This window comes from Osmerus mordax, chromosome 11 (assembly GCF_038355195.1).
Source record: "Osmerus mordax isolate fOsmMor3 chromosome 11, fOsmMor3.pri, whole genome shotgun sequence".
Taxonomy (NCBI): Eukaryota; Metazoa; Chordata; class Actinopteri; order Osmeriformes; family Osmeridae; genus Osmerus; species Osmerus mordax.
In genome coordinates this window covers 4,342,978-4,360,055 of record NC_090060.1, presented here as the reverse complement: position 1 = coordinate 4,360,055, position 17,078 = coordinate 4,342,978, and the positions used below count along the sequence as shown (strand labels likewise).

Here is a 17,078-nt window from a genome sequence, read left to right as displayed (position 1 = left end):
TGCTTCTATTGAAATTTACGTTCCGTTGCATGGTTTAAGCGTAAGTTAAGTTTTTGTGGCGAAAAGTGAAGCTAACGGTGGCTAATTTGCTAGCCACAGTCACTGACGTTACTAACGTCACTGCGTCACTAACGTCACGAAAACACGCGTGACTACCTTTGCCAGAACATTCGTTTCACATCTGTTAACTTGGGGGATAGCTAGGCTAACTATAGCTTTACTGCAAGGCAGCTGCAGAAACGCCACAAGAAAAGAGGCCAGGGTGATAACTATTTACTCATTTTACTTTGTGATATGACACACAATTGTGATGTGTAATGTACAATATAAGCTGATATTATTAAGGAAGTACATCTACTTTCGGAAACAGTAGTCTACTATTTCACTGAAGTATTAGCATCATGACATTAGCCTGTGTTTCCCGGGCAACACATACTACAGTGGTCTATGATGTAGCGTTATCTGTTTTCAATCGTTAAAATAAACATTCCTCACATATACATTTTCGTTGTAGGATTTATTCTGACATTAGAAAACGATTTGTTGGTGAAATTACCATTACCTGTGGTTTCAAACCAGTGTAGCTCACTGCAACGCTGTAGCTTACGCGAGACACACTACAAAAACATCTAGCTACAGTACACAGCTGTTTAGGAAGTCAAACGGCGACAGAAAATGTTCGGCACTCCCCTTACTTAAATCAAAAGTCTATCTAACTACTAACCTGAACTTCATTGCCACAGCCTAAACGTTGTCAATCTGTTCATGACAATAATTAATTTCAGCCTAAACCGTACAACGGAACGTTAAATCCAATTCAACCAAGGCAATCGCTACCAAGACGAACACAGCAGTAGTCTAGTACTGTACCGTGGTAGTACAATTTACCGGGGCAGCTTCTCAACACAGGGCTATATCGCATTTTGCGTTGTTACTGACAATGATCGCTACCAGTGAGCTTTTTATGAATGAGCAATTTTCCACTAAATAAATGTCAAGCTTATTTACGTTTTGGGGGGCATATTTTCAGTTAGCAGATGGTACCGTTTGAATTGCGATTCCATCTACTACTGCCGGGTAACGTCGTAGAATAATCTTCAAAGGGGTTGTTTATTCATGAATGAATGCAATATGAGTAGGCTAAATGCCTGAAAATATCATGAGAAGAGAAAAACTTAAAATGACGTTTAAATCATAGAGATTAGGTCAATTTTTACACCGGTCTGCAATAATGTCACGAAAACACGCGTGACTACCTTTGGCAGAACATTCGTTTCACATCTGTTAACTTGGGGGATAGCTAGGCTAACTATAGCTTTACTGCAAGGCAGCTGCAGAAACGCCACAAACAAAGAGGCCAGGGTGATAAATATTTACTCATTTTACTTTGTGATATGACACACAATTGTGATGTGTAATGTACAATATAAGCTGATATTATTAAGGAAGTACATCTACTTTCGGAAACAGTAGTCTACTATTTCACTGACATATTAGCATCATGACATTAGCCTGTGTTGCCCGGGCAACACATACTACAGTGGTCTATGATGTATCTGTTTTCAATCGTTAAAATAAACATTCCTCACATATACATTTTCGTTGTAGGATTTATTCTGACATTAGTAAACGATTTGTTGGTGAAATTACCATTACCTGTGGTTTCAAACCAGTGTAGCTCACTGCAACGCTGTAGCCTACTGTACCCGAGACACTAGTGTGAGTAGCTAACAACAACTCCTCAGCTGTTTAAGTCAAACGGCAACAGAACATGTTCGGCACTCCCCTTACTCAAAAGTCTTTCCGTAGGGAAACTATCTGACTACTAACCTGAACTTCATTGCCACAGCCTAAACTTTGTCAATCTGTTCATGAAAATAATTAATTTCAGCCTAAACCGTACAACGGAACGTTTAATCGAATTCAACCAACGCAATCGCTATCAAGACGAACACAGCAGTAGTCTAGTACTGTACTGTAGTAGTAGAATTTACCGGGGCAGCTTCTCCACACAGGGCTATATCGCATTTTGAGTTGTTACTGACAATGATCGCTACCAGTGAGCTTTTTATGAATGAGCTATTTTCCACTAAATAAATGTCAAGCTTATTTACGTTTTTGGGGGCATATTTTCAGTTAGCAGATGGTACTGTTTGAATCGCGATTCTATCTTCTGCCGGTAAAGTCGTAGAATAATCTTCAAAGGGGGTTCTTTATTAATGAATGAATGCAATATGAGTAGGCTAAATGCCTGAAAATATCACGAGAAGGGACAACTTAAAAGGACGTTTAAGTCATAGAGATTAGGTCCATTTGTACACCGGTCTGCCAAATGTATTCGTTTTGATTCAGCCTGTCAGCTGCCTCTTGCAGGGGAAATGAGAAGACATCATATTTCATTCTACACTTCACTCGTATTTTGAGTTGTAAATGAGCAGCAAAAAAAAGATGCTTTTAAATCTATGTAATCTTTATAAATAATAAGTAGGCCCGATGCATTTTTATATAAAATATACAGACCCCTGTGCAACCGACGCAAGCAAGCACACCCTACAATTTCCCCAGAAATTGTATCCTCTCTAGTTAGTTATATTATTGTAGAATCTTGGTTTAGTACATTTGGGTCATTATTTGACTTGCTATTTTTACTTTGTCTAGGTCAGAGTTGGCAAACTCTGATAGCGTACAAGAACTCTGGTCGCGTGAAGTATTTAAACAAATATGTAAAACAATCTGTATTCTTGATCTGAGGCAAAGGATCCGTTAACAGAGAATACAGCCCATACTCTTGACCTGGGGAAAGGATCTGTTAACAGAGTGTATGGTTTTATATATACAGGCCAGGGGTGAACCAAATGTATGTGTGTTACTTGTAATCCTACTTTTATTAGTTATTTTATTGTAGAATCTTGGTTTAGTAAATTTGGGTCATTATTTGACTTGCTATTTTTACTTTGTCTAGGTCAGAGTTGGCAAACTCTGATAGCGTACAAGATATACAGACCAGGGGTGAACCAAATGTATATGTTACTTTTAAGATGCATGTTTAAAGTTGTTTTCTCTCTTGAACAGAGATCTTATTGGGATTTTTATTTTTTGTTTGAATTGTTTATCACTTGTATTATTGTTTTTATTGATTTTATGTAAAGCACCTTGAGCTACAATTCTTGTATGAAATGTGCTATATAAATAAAGTCTTACTTACTTACTTACTATGAGCCCTGCTGTTTTATAAAATATTCTATGACTTCAGTAAATACTTGCTATGGCCACTCAAAATAAAGTCACCTGGAAGCAAGACTTTATTGGAAAGTAGTTTTTCCAAAGCCAGTTTAATGTCTAAAATAATTGCAGTCCAGTTGGTTATTGGAAGTTCTGAGCACGTTGCTATAATATATTGAGTCAGATGGATCTAAATCTAAGATTTGAGTGTACATTCCACGCTTCTCATTAAGTAATACATCTTAGAAATAATTCAAGTGTCACACAAGTGAACAGGCATCAAATATAAGTGGCATGTCGCGTAATGACACAGTATTGAACTGCTGTCATTTTGTCCCAGCTTCTTTATGGATTTGACGTCAATACACGATCTGTACTTCAGAATCGTAGATCATGACGCAGGGTCATGACCCCTACACAGGCAACAAGACAGGCTGAGTCAAATTATATCTCGTTATTCTTTCTGTGTACCCACTATGCAATACTGGATAATGCAAATAGCTTGTTCTTCTTTATAAATTATTGACAGAGTGATAAATATTGGATGTGTGGGTTATGTAACGCACTCGCCACTGGCAGGGGTCTTTCATCTTTTCATCCATCCTGTTAACAAAACAGACCACGATGGGATCTATCTTGCACCGTGTCAACCGAACACGAACCCATTAAACAGCTGAAATATGACTGCAGGAATGTCCTGCATTAAGGGTAGATATACTGGAGATGTGCCTGGCTGAGGGGGATAACAGGCCAGTATTTCACAGCGAAAGAGGCAGTGTATTGCATGCATGTCTCTGGGGAGAACACATCTTCGGTTCGGAGAGACCTTCCATAACATGGAGCAACCATCCGAATGTTGTCTACCATCTGCCACTCGGTGCCTTCCAACTGGAGTTGGACCACACCAGAACCCCCCACTAGAACCAGGAAGTGATGTTCGAAGCCAGGGGGATTCCCCCTGAATCCTGACCAGAAAGAACCCAAGGTCAAAGTTATAGGCTGTAGACTAGGGGCCTGAAGTATTTCCTGGAAAAGAAAGCCAGTTGAGGACTGACTCCGGTCCTGACTCATGATCAGTGAAGCACCAGGGGACAGGATGGAGAGGGCAGCGAAATGTGCATGTCTCTGGCTAATTGTGCAAGGTGGTGCTGACTTGAGACTGTTCCAGTCCAAACCTGCCTCGGTCGACTGATCACTGTAAACTAAGACTAAACTGTGGAGGGACTACACTTTAACCCTTCTCTCTAATGGAAAACTAAGGATCACATTTAAGGAATCTGATACAAATCTATTTGAACACGCTTAACAGGCTGAGATTACAGTGCTGTAATGTGCGGTATATAAATGGGTGCTCAAACAGTGTCAAACTGCTTTCCGAACTGCTAACATATTTTTTGCAAATGCCCGCAGACAAACGGCCAAACAGAACTTTGATTTTTAATTTGTTTTACTTTGAGATGTGCTTGCTTGTATAATGAATAATGAGCAGCTACAGAATACGGTGTCGATGGAAGATGTATCCGCACAGGCTTTTATGCTGAATATAAACTATATCTAAAAACTATAAACTATGGACTTGAAGAACCTGTGTGGGTGAATCTCCAACCGACAGTATATAGACATATCCTGTGGTTGCTCTTTATTCACTCAACAAACACTGATCGTACAAAGGGCGACAGGCTGCCATAAAGTCATAAAACACCCCATTAAAATCACAGGACCATGACCTAACCAAAACGACAACGTTCCCTAAACTTTGAAAAACTACAAACGAACAACACCAGTTAGCATCCTCTTTCTGGAGTTAGCACAGCGGCTAATTGGCAGTAGCAGAGGGCTGCAGGATACAAGGAGATTGGGAGGGAGAAGGGAGGATGGGATTGGAGGGACCGGCCCGGTTGGGGGTCAGTGGGAGGTTTTGGAGAACAAACGGGCCAGTCTCGCCTCACACCAACCTGCTCTCGCTGCCGTGCTCCTTCTTCTCGCGCACCCTCAGCCACTTGCGGAGCAGGAAGCGCTTGCGGCGCGGCGAGGCGCTGGGCGTGGAACAGTTGGACCAGGAGGATATGGCGTCCTCGTCGCTGGACGGCGTGATCTCGATGGAGGGCAGCTGCAGGTACTCCTTGGAGGCCGAGTGGGAGCGGCTCACCGGGCGCCCGTTCGCCGGCGAGCCCTTCTCCCGCTCTTTCTCCCGCTCCTTCTCCTTCTCCCGCTCGCTCGGCACGTTCCTCATGCGGCGCATCTTGAAGCGCTTCCGCCGCAGCGTCGGGGTGGAGTAGCTGGACCAGACGGAATGGTACGAGGCGGCGTGGTTGCCGCCGTCCGAGTAGACGGGGGCGTCGAGAGGGATGCTCACCTGGACCGCGGGCGGCCGGAGGGCCTCGGTCATACTCGGTCTTGGCTTCCCGCACCACAGTTTGGAGATTGAACGTGACACACACCCACACCCACACCCACTGTCTTGAGGTGATACCGAGGTTGGGGAGATCGATCGAGATTTGCTGGAATGGTTGAGTGTCTCGACAGGAGTACAGGAAGTCCTATTTCGTGGAATCTGCTGAAGCGGGTGACAGCTCGATGGCAAATTGCTCCTCCGATTGCCGAGGCTTCTTTGGAAAATCCTGAACTCCCTGCGTGTGTGTCACAACTGGCTCCAAAGATGAACACCTCTTCGGGATACTGACTAACAACAGGCAATCCTGCAAATCCTTTGGATATCCTGGTCCTGGGTTTGGCCCTGGCTCTGGCCTCGCTCTGTACCCGGTCGCTGAAACTGTCCTCGTCAGCTGTTGTGTGACCTGTGTCCTCAGCAGTGGCTCCGTCCCTCAGGCTGGAGAGGAGAGCAGAGGGCTGCAAGCGCTAACAAAAGGGTCTTCTGTTCCGAGAGCAACAGATGAAACATGCATAAGGGCTGGCAGGCCGGTGTAACAGTACTCCTCGGCTCTGCCCACGAGACCAGCGGACTGAGTTACACGCTCGCCGCTTTCCCAGCAGCAACCGGCAGCCGAGTGCTGCACCGGCCACGGTTGCGCAGTCCAGTGCTGGCGGAGGAGTTGAAGGGTGTCGGCTCTTGGAGTTTTGGAGGTGGGTGGATGGGATAAGGTGCTGGACTGGCTCCAGGGTGGTGGGTTGTAGTTGTAGGCCTTGGTAGAGGGGGGTGTCTGGAGTCCACTGTGATCTGACGTCCTTCAGGAAGATACTCCCTAGAGGTTAAAGGGAGGTGACAGGGGTGCTAGGAACGGGCTACGCAAGAGGGTTATGATGACACAGCGAAGCGAGTGACAGACACGCCCACGCAGGAGGAAGAGCCCACGCACGGCAGACACACACGGAAAAGACAAGAACACGGAGAAGCGCACACACACATGCGCAGGCTTACGGACACGTGCACACACATATACGCAAGCACACACACATACAGACACACACACACACACACCAGGAAGTCTGTTTACTAACCACAGGAAAGCTACAGTATTGCACCCATAGATATGCTACAGCACAGTTATGCTTTTCTAAATCTAGCCTGTTTATACTATACAGAGGTCCTTCTGTTGGTTTATTTAATGAACTCTTGAATTTAATCAATTCATTAACTTATGAAAACTGTCACTGTCAGCCTTGTGTAGGGTGATAACATTTTACCGAACACCTGTTCAACTGGACAGCTCAGTGAAAACAAGCTCTACTGTTAGTTTGCAGACATTGTTATTAATTTGCATGTTGTTCCACAGACACACAAACACAAGCCAACCCCTCGTCTCATTCCAAGTTGTGAGTGTCAACAGGAATACTTGTGAGCTGTGCTCTACAGGCTGGGCCAAAAGGCAGTGTGTGCAGTACACGCAAATGTTTTAAGTAAACACTGTTCTATGTAGGACAAAATGTGTCTGTGATTCTGGAAAAGTTGGAAAGATTGTCATTCTAAACTGAATGTGCCCCCCCTGAATGTTAGTGACAGAACAAGCTCCAAATAGGTGGAGATGCTTTTGTTCTTGCACCCTAACCAACACAAAGGGTACTGGAAATCTTTCAAATGTAGAACTCTAGGTCTAAAAAGTATATTACATTTAACAAACGTCAACAAGTCTTTGACAGCAATAACCCTTGCATCAAAAAAGGATGATGAGGGCACCATAGTCTTGAAAAGTGATAAAGAAAACGGATTTTGAGGTTTAGCAAACATATCTAGCAATGCAAACACAGTTATCAGAGTCACAGAGATAATTGCCAGACTCACTTCCACCATCTGTCCTCTTAAGCTTACAAGGGCACCTTGTTCAAACATTTAACTTTGGGCTATTGGACTACTTGCAGGTCAATACAAATGTACTGTATACTACTTGAAAAACCTGGTGGAGGTCACAGTGAGAAAGGGTTAGATGTAGTAACATTCGCTTTTCACTGCAGCATTCCTAGAGCATTCTATAAGTTGTTTTGTCACATCTCATTAAATGTTGAAGAAACTGAAATGTGGGCATCACACTACTCATATTGCATGTCATTATTCCAACGTCCAATGTCAGCCACACCATGTGTTCAACAATTGATCAAAAGTATTCCTTTAGTACAAATTCCAACCACCCACACCATCGAAATGCTAACTTTTCAGTGGCATAGCTGGTTAAAGTGGTGTTTATCAGGTGTGTGCTTGAGTCAAGAAGGCCCACGTTTGAAACTGAGGAGGTGCTAGTGACTGAGGAAGCGATACTGACGAGACACGCAGTGACACCTGTCACACAAGCGCACACACATTTCTTCCAGCAGGTGTCAAATTCCAAAGCAATTGTGCGTACGCTTCACCAGAAGCAGATGGAGTTACCAGGGGAATCTGGGATGCAACTGGATGCCTGGTGGGCTCCACAGCTGGCCAGCACACACACACACAGACAAACACCCCTCCTGACCCCACCCACACATGCGTAACACACACACATACATACACACACACATACATACATACATTCCCCGCCACCCACCCACACTCACACACACACACACACACACACACACACACACACACACACACCACCCTTCACTCCTCCCTCAAATCCGCAGTCCAACAAACTGGCAGGCTTGCAGTAGCAGTGGGAAAACAGCATGCATTATACATCAAGACATAGTGCTTCTCTTTCCAGCTTCACACGGTAAGGTTGCCCCGCACTTGACGGGTGAACTGCCAAACAACTGGGCGATGTTGAGCAAGCGGAGACTTGAGGAGAGTGGTCAGAGGTGTGACATAATGAAAGACCTGGATCTTAGAATGCACAGTCAGCACACCAAACCATCTTCATGTTCTGTCCGATACAAAAACTTGCATCAGAAAACTGTTGTTATGGACTTTTTTTCCCCACAGACATCCACTTGACTGGGATAGGCCCTTGCTGGTACACTAGCGCCTGACATGAATGCTGTGTCTGGGCTCCAAAACGATAAACCACAGTACAGCAGTTAGCAAAGGAAGCTTTTGATGATCTTGTGTTATTAGCCGGTGTGGACCCCTCAGGGTCAACAGCTGGGCCGACCGCAGGGAGACCTTGCTGTTCCAGCTGAGGAAGAGAGCAACCTGGTCCCGGCGCTGAGACCGTCGGCCCTCGCTGCCCCCACTCCTCGTTTCTCATTGCCCGTGTTCACTGGTGTCGTTCTCTCTCTATTCTGCCCTATTCTTAGCATTGCCACGTCAACAGAAGCTGGGCCATGCCAGATTACGGAGGTATGTTAATGATTGTTAGATTAGGAAGGGTTTCATGGACAACTGAGTGCAGATGCCGTGCGCCTGTGTCGGGGAGCACGGCAATCTACTGAAACTGTCGAGCACGTCACAAGACAACTTGTGGAAAGTTCAAACAGGCAGACAGACAAGAATATCCCATCATCCTTTTGGTTTTGCTGGTTGAGCTCGTCGGAAAGTGGAATTTTGACGATTCGAAAGAGGTTGATATGTTCACCGTAAATGTCCCGTTTAAATGCTTTATGTAACTGTGATAATAAAGGCCAGTGTTTCTAAACAGCAACATTCTACTCTCATCGAGTCAGTTCTATACCTAATACTGTATTCTTCCTGCTCTGCTCACACCATAGAGGATCCAGAAGCTATCGTTTACGATCTCTTTAGGTGCCGAGCAACACAACCATGATGTCTCATCTTTTCGTTGAGACTCCTCTCGTCACAGCAGGAAGTCAAGAGAGTGTGTGTGTGTTTTGTGAGTGTGTTTGTGTGTAAATGAGACATCCTGTCATGTAGGGCACAAAGCTGCCTGAAGCACTTGAACGGTTTATAGATCTCTAACAGACTGTAGGTATTTTCCTCAGTGATCCATCCTTTTGTGAGGATAAATATATATGAATGATGTTCATTTTTGGGGGCAATTTGATAAAGAATGCCTTGTTTTCTCCCCCAAAAATGGGGAATTCAGAGAGATACTGCACCAAGATTGAAACTAACAAAGAACAAAACAAATAAGTCAAGCCTGCACTGCATCAAATGAAATATGTATGGAGACCTTGCAGACTCAAACTACTGTTTAGTCTCACAGGCTAACATGTTATCGATGTTGTGACTAGATCGACCAGGCATTTTGTACACAATATTTATAAGTTATTTTAGGGGATTGGGTGTTTATTATGAGGTGGTGATGGAAATATCATGAGTGCTGTTAAGCCACGGTGAGAACACAAACCCAGCTGGGTGAAACAAATGTTCCCCTTCGTACCTAGACAGTAGATGCTGCACTAAGGTTAGATATGCTAGCTAACGTTAGCCTTCCCATCAACCTGAGATCGGATTTTACATCTACATACAGCAGGTTGATAAAAGTCATTATATTCTTACCACAACTGGTTTTCAAGAGAACTCACTACCATGTCATTTGATGAGATTGTAATAATATTCCTGAAGATGGATCCTTTAATCATGAAGATCTGTATAAGATCTATAGAATAATGAATATTTCATTTCTCACACCTACATTTGCAGCATCAGCCAACTGCTTTAACCCGTGTGTTATCTTCGGGTCATTCTGACCCATCAGTCATTGTGACCCACCGTCGTATTGCGGCAACTTTAACGTATACAAAAACAAAGTGAAGCATTTTCTTTTAACCGTTGGGCTGTCTCAGACCCCCCACATTGCGAAGGTTAAAAGAAAAATATTTTTATTTGTTTTTGTATTGGGTAGAATTGGGTAAACACAACGATGGTTCGTTATGAACCTTTGGGTCCTGTGACTCAAAGGCAGCACAAGGGTTAAATGCTGTATTTCATGTTCGTCCATTGAATGATTCATCCTAACTCAAAATTGAAAAGGATTTATAAACACAGAGAATCATCCCCCCTTCCCCCTCCCCCACGGCATTCTGATGTGCCCGGAGGCTTGGCTTTCATCAACAAACAACAATCAAGTGCAGCTCTCAACCAAATTCTGCTTGATGAACTGTCTAAAGATCACCCAAACCAATCTGGGTCACTAAGTGGAAGTTCCCATCTTCAAATGAGCAGTCTTTCTTTTGGCCCTTGTCTATTGAGGATTTCTCGTGGCAGACTGAAATGAAAGCTTTCATCTCTTATTCAGCCTTTGTTTCTAAAATTAGCCGATGCGCGTTCAATGCAGTGTGGAACATGTACTGTAAGCACATGCCAACCCCTGTTAGACACACGACACCACAATTCATGTTTAATAAGCATAGTTAGTGTTTTCTATTTGTTCTTTGTTTTGTTCTGTTTGAACCAATTGCTTAAGGACAAGTCTGGATAATTAGCTGATTTCACAAATAAGCAAGCAATGGGCCACACCAGAACACGAGAAGGTTTCATTGAATATTTGATTGAAGGGGTTTGTGTTAACAAAGCACTTCACAGCAGTTGAAGGACTTCCTCTATTCATTCTACTCAGTAGCCCTGTCCTGGATTTGATGAAGGGCCCTTGGTCTCTTTTGCACGCAACTGACCACTTCAGATGGACACCACTTTAAACAGCTACACCTCTGTAAAGTTAGACAAAGTTAGAGTGGAACCAGTTCAGCTAACATATGCATGTCATTTATGCTGTGTTTCATGTCCGTGAAACATATTCCATTCAGTATGCTGTAAGTCTGTAATTACTTTTGAACTTTACACAAGCTCTTCTACTAACAAGCTCTTATAATAACAAAGTAACATTATAAAACGATTTAAACTCTATCGCATTATGACAAAGAAATGTATTGGAGTCATGTTTACGCAAATGGAGTCAGCTCTGTTTTGGAAATAATAACCCGCTCAACCTAATTATTCCAGAGAAGCAAGAGGCGTCGTATTGGATAAGATTTAGCAGACGCTCTGGATAAGAGCGTCTGCTAAATGACTAAATGTATTGCAACAACACATTGCTAAACTACCAAAACCCCTGTTGAATGGTCACTTTAATGTTTTATCACTGTACTTTTTCAGTCCATTACACATGGCGACATGATGCTGAGGAAGGGAAGCATCACGAATACCTACTTCCTGCGTGAACTGAAGACATCCAACCACAACCGAGCAGGGCTACACCCAAACTACAGTGCATACTGGATCTGTGTAATTTATTACAAAAAGTTCGATTCAGGGGCTACAGTTACAATATCATATATGTCCTCAGGTCATTCAAACTTTCAAGCCACCTGGTCTTACAAGTTGCAGTGCAGTGCAGGGGAAAGTGTGTGAACTAGTTTCAGTTGCAAGGTAAACAAGCTTCACAGAAACTGAGAGGTCCCTAGCTTGTAAGCTACATCCTGTTGGCTAAATATGGACACTTTCTCAAAGCCTGTCTCGCAAACCAGACAAGAGAAGAGGCTGTCAGAGGCTCCGAGAAATGGGCTGTGAGAAGCATTCAAAGTGGTCTGTCCCATTCAGACAGAGCTGGCCCACAGTAAGTCTCTGAATGAGGGAGATTCTCTGTATCCAGATAGTCTGGTCTTCTTGAATAGGACTAAAGAAATGTTGGCCTACGTTTTAGAGATAGCTACTGTAATTAACACTGCTGTGGAGTTAGTGTTAGGCAAAGCTACATTGTACAGGCCTTTAGGAAGTGTCTAGTTATAAAATAAAGAGAGACACAAGGATGTTATGGAAGAGACATGGGGTCCCCGGGGGCTTCCTCCAGTTGGCCTGAACACATTGGCCTGAGCGCAACATGACAGACATGTGGTTTCAAACAGCTGGCTGGAGGTCACTTTACAAAACAAACGGAGCAGCTTTATACAAACTGCTCACCCCAGCAAACAGGCCTGTGTCAGGTGATATTATTGTGATGCATTACTCATTAATATGCATTACTGTATAATGTACTGTTAAAATATATATGATATGCCTTATCAGTAGCCGCTTTGTTAAGATTCGTGAATAATCTTTGAAGACAAACGTTACAGGAGTGCGTGGATCGCTAAATATAAACTACAAACACACTGTCACTTTCGAATGGCACTGCCTAAAAGGCTAAGCAATAACTGTTTATCTAGTCAACAGTCCAGTCCAGCCGATGTTTTAATAATGACAAAACTGCGACGTGTCCCGTGTGGAAACAACAAATGTGACAACAAGGCATGGAGTTCCAACAGATGTAGCGACGAGTGCTAATCAAAAAAAAATCCAAGTGTCCCAGTCCAGAAATTACAAACCTGTTGCCATAAACGCGTGAAGTCAATCACAATATTATTTACATGGACGATTGTACACAAAGAGTTGGCAAACATTGTGATGTCTTACCTCAGCAGAGATCCCGTGCAAATTGTGGCCAGTGTGACTACTAACTCAAACTTAACACGAATGTTCAATTCCGCAAACTAGTTCTCTGTAGGGCTAAATTCATTTTCCCCGATATTTCACCGGCTAAAGTAGAACTCAACATGAGTGCCCCTTGTTTGTTGCCAAGTTTAAATCACTTAGGTTCACTTCTCGCGTTTGTAGTCTTCTTAAGTTAAGGATTTTGATCGTGCTTTATCTTCAACATGTGGTTCCAAACAGTGACGTTAAGCAATATACCATAACAATCAAAAATGTTTTATTCAATGAACGTAAAGACAACCCGTCCATTTTAATGAGCTTGGCCGCGTTAAAATGAATAATCAATTCATCTTCGAGGCGGAGCTAAGAAGTCCCGTTACTCTGGATCTGAGCAATCGCCTTCGGTTTTCGGAGCCCAAGAGAGCAGACCACTTGGAAGTGGCCTATCAGTGAACGCACATACAGACCCAAAGAGCATGCTGACCTCCCTCGTTTTAACCTCTTAAAAACTGAGATGCACCGAATGACTATTCCTAGAAAGCTATTAAACTGGCTACAATTGGTTTCATTTCCTGAAACGGGTAGCCAACTGGTTGCACCTGTTTAAAAAACATACACAAAGCTCTAAAAGCTAACTATAGAATCGATGGACTATCACTGCACAAATCACTTACCCATTTCGGTTTCAAAAAGGTGAGTTTCACCTAAAGGTGAGGAGTTTGCATGCCTTTATTTGGCGATGTAGGCCTAAAAAATAGGCTTACTGTCCCAAAATGTATCAATCACGTTTTTAAATCAATGTGATTTGATTAGACCAAATAAAGTTGAATCGATCTCGCTTAGGCTATGTCAGCCCATTTATATATTGTAGGCCTATAAATAATTAATAAAAAGCTGAACTGAAGCCAAGTGTTGAAATGTAGCAACCACATACTTTCTGCACACTTTTTGTAACAGTTTAAACAGTTGAAGAAGAAGAATTGGTATATCTGTCTCGGTTATGAAACCCAGCGGACGCTCATAGGCTACTGCTACAGAGCTCTTAGAAACGTCCCCTGGGAGACAAAAACGGTACTGTGCAAGGCACAATAACTTAACCCTCCATTGAGCTGCTCCCACAGGCTATATTGCGCACTGTGTAGACATTTTTGGTCGTTTTTAATCAGCTCAGTAAAATGTCAACGTGTGATATACAGCACTGTATGTACTGTACTAAATACAGACCCATATCATATAGTAGTTGTTTTATATGTAACAAGACATCTTTAAAATATCCACAATGCATTTTGTTTCACAGTGACAAGGATTGACAGGTTGGGGACATAATCACCATACTGTAGACCACTGGTGCCTGGCCACTGCTGGTGTTATGTCTGTCTGTCTCATTTCCCTATTTTTGAATTTGGTAGTTAGAATGTTGGTTTTGTATTTGTTCTGCATTTCATTCTACACCTCACACAATGCTCACAAAATACAAAAGACCCTCACAAAAAAGCAAATGAATGTCTATGCATACTGCATACTCATTACATAATCTAGGTGATTTACCCCAATTGTCAAGGTTGGTACTGTTTGCTGACCAAACACATGTGATAAACAGGTTTAAACCGAATCACAATGATGAGCATTTATATAATGGGTCTTGATTAAAATCTTGACCTTAATGACCTCAGTGTGGGCATTTTGACAGTTCACGTGAGTTGGTTGTGCAACTGTCAGTATGATTGTGCTAATGAGTTTGTGTTTAAACGTGTGTGTCAGCATGCCATTGATAAACACTCTAAACAATGCTGTCATTCAATGAGCTGAAAAAGTTCCCATCTTTTTCATGGTCACTATCTGAATATTTGACAGCAGCTGGGTGGCCAGAGTTTCCAGAAGAGAGAGATTCTGAATCAGGAGTCCAAAATAGCCAAGGAGGGGATAACATAAGCATTGTGTGATATTGGAGAATACTTAATAGGTATGTGGTTGTTTATTTACATTTGTGTGTGTTTAATCTGTGTGTGTGTGTGTGTGTGTGAGAGAGAGTGTGTGTTTGTGTGTGCTTGTTAGCACAATACCATGTCTTTGTCTACCCTTTTTTTGTTATCTGCACCTTCAAAGAAATCATATCCTACTGGGAAGCAAATCAATATATTTAATTTCCTTGTTTGGGGATGCCGTTTCTGATGTGAAATCACTAACAAACAGGAGGTCACTTGAATCCATTGAGGAAAGTACAGACTACAGCCTCTCCCCAGCATGTGTTGTCTTTTTGAGGCTTTCTGATTGATTTTCAACACAGCATAAGATGTCACGGGAGGGCTGTTTTATTTTACATGTATTTGCGCTTGAATAGCACAAAAGATTTTCTGCTATAGAAAAAGACTAAATTGCTGTGACATGTTTTTTTTTTAAACCAGAGGAAATTATCTTACCAAGACTAACCCGGGTGAAGATTTCTTTTACTGTTGATTAAATTACCCTGGCTCTACATGGGAGTGTTACACAGATAAATGATCATTTGGAATCCCTGAATCCTGAGGGATACAGATAAAGACCGTACTTCACTTTGCAACCAAATCCCCATTCAGATCGTCATAAGATTGCCGTGAGAGTGTTGTACACTAATGAGTCAATGAGTCACAAGATGGACGTATTTTGAATAAGTGATCTCAAGATACAGATGAAATATTTAGATTTGAATTATACATCACAAAATTCACACTTCCACTGAGACTCTCCTGTTTCTGGTTGTGATAGAAAATCGATCGAAGAGTGTAAATATCCCTGCTCACAGAGGGATTGCTTCACTTTCCGTTCGATGAAGTGTGAGTTGGTTTGTGTGCGAGAGAGACTGTGTGCATGTCTTTGTGTGAATTTGAGGTGATTACAGATTTTTCTTCTATGAGGTGCTACTAAGTTGAGTCAATAGGGTTAGGAGGGCGAGCTGTGATTAAAAGTGTTTTTGTTGGAAATAGCCATTAAGAGGCCTTTCTCTGCAAATATAAAAGACACAGACTTCCTCTGTGGATATTTACATTTAGTCATTTAGCAGACGCTCTTATCCAGAGCGACTTACAGTAAGTACAGGGACATTCTCCCCGAGGCAAGTAGGGTGAAGTGCCTTGCCCAAGGGCACAACGTCATCTGGCACGGTCAGGAATCGAACTGGCAACCTTATGATTACTAGCCCGCTTCCCTAACCGCTCAGCCATCTGACTCCCGGATATAAAAGACATGGAGCTCTCCTCTGTTTACAATTCAAGTCAAACATGATTCATGGTTGGATGACACCAAAACAGAGGAACATCATTTGGCTGAAGAATCAAAGGTGTTAATATGATAGATGTGGTTTCTAAAAACAAATACAGTAAGACGTGCCATTGCTAGCATGCTGTGAGTGCTATAATGGGATCAATGCTCTTTTAGGGGATGCAATCACTGTGAGTAATAGAGAGGAAACAGTCTGTATGGGTGAAACCACAAACACTTAAATTGAGCCAAATGGGACTCATTCAGAGCCAAATGGGACTCATTCTAGGGTCGTCCTCTGGAAATATCACCACCCTTCCTCTCTGTCATGTTCTGTGCTAGCAAGGTATCAGTAAGCTTCCTGATGGGATGGGTTGCTCCTGCAATGTCTCTGCAATTAGACCCTGTAAGACAGGCAAGCACACCTGAAGGATGGGCTCATGCACGACTTCTGGCAGCACGGCTGCAGACAGTGTGTACGGTATGTCAAAGCGTCCAATGGATCTACCCTAGAGGATATCTAACCAGACCAAGCACACAGAGCTGCTATACACCTGTCTGAGTCTGTTCCAATGCCCGGCCTTCTGAGTATTTTAAACCTACCACTCTCATCCCAGCACAGTGATAACAGGTCAAACGGTAAGATGTACAGGATTACTGGTTTGGTGATGTCAGTATGGGCTTGGCATACGCTGTAGTCAACAAGGCATGCTATCGAGAGGGGCTTCAGGGAAGCAGGCTTTGTGGACAAACAGCACCGCCTGAAAAACCCAATGTAACTGAGGGAGAAGGGAGCACAGTGTGGGCTTAAGGTAATTGCAGTCTGCATCTCTAACTATCTGGCTCTCCTAGAAGCCGTTAGAAAGAGGAATCTGTG

At 42.9% G+C, this 17,078-nt stretch overlaps 1 protein-coding gene across 3 annotated transcripts in view; it reads right to left on the bottom strand.

Annotated features, from left to right (window-relative positions):
* Positions 1–5,611, bottom strand: part of gramd1bb (GRAM domain containing 1Bb) — a 61,337-nt gene extending 55,726 nt beyond the window's left edge. For all 3 annotated transcript variants that reach the window (XM_067246006.1, XM_067246005.1, XM_067246004.1), the window contains exon 1: positions 5,178–5,611. In XM_067246006.1, coding sequence (XP_067102107.1) covers positions 5,178–5,611 — 434 coding nt within the window. The remainder of the gene's footprint in view (positions 1–5,177) is intronic.
* Between the last annotated feature and the right edge of the window lie 11,467 nt (positions 5,612–17,078).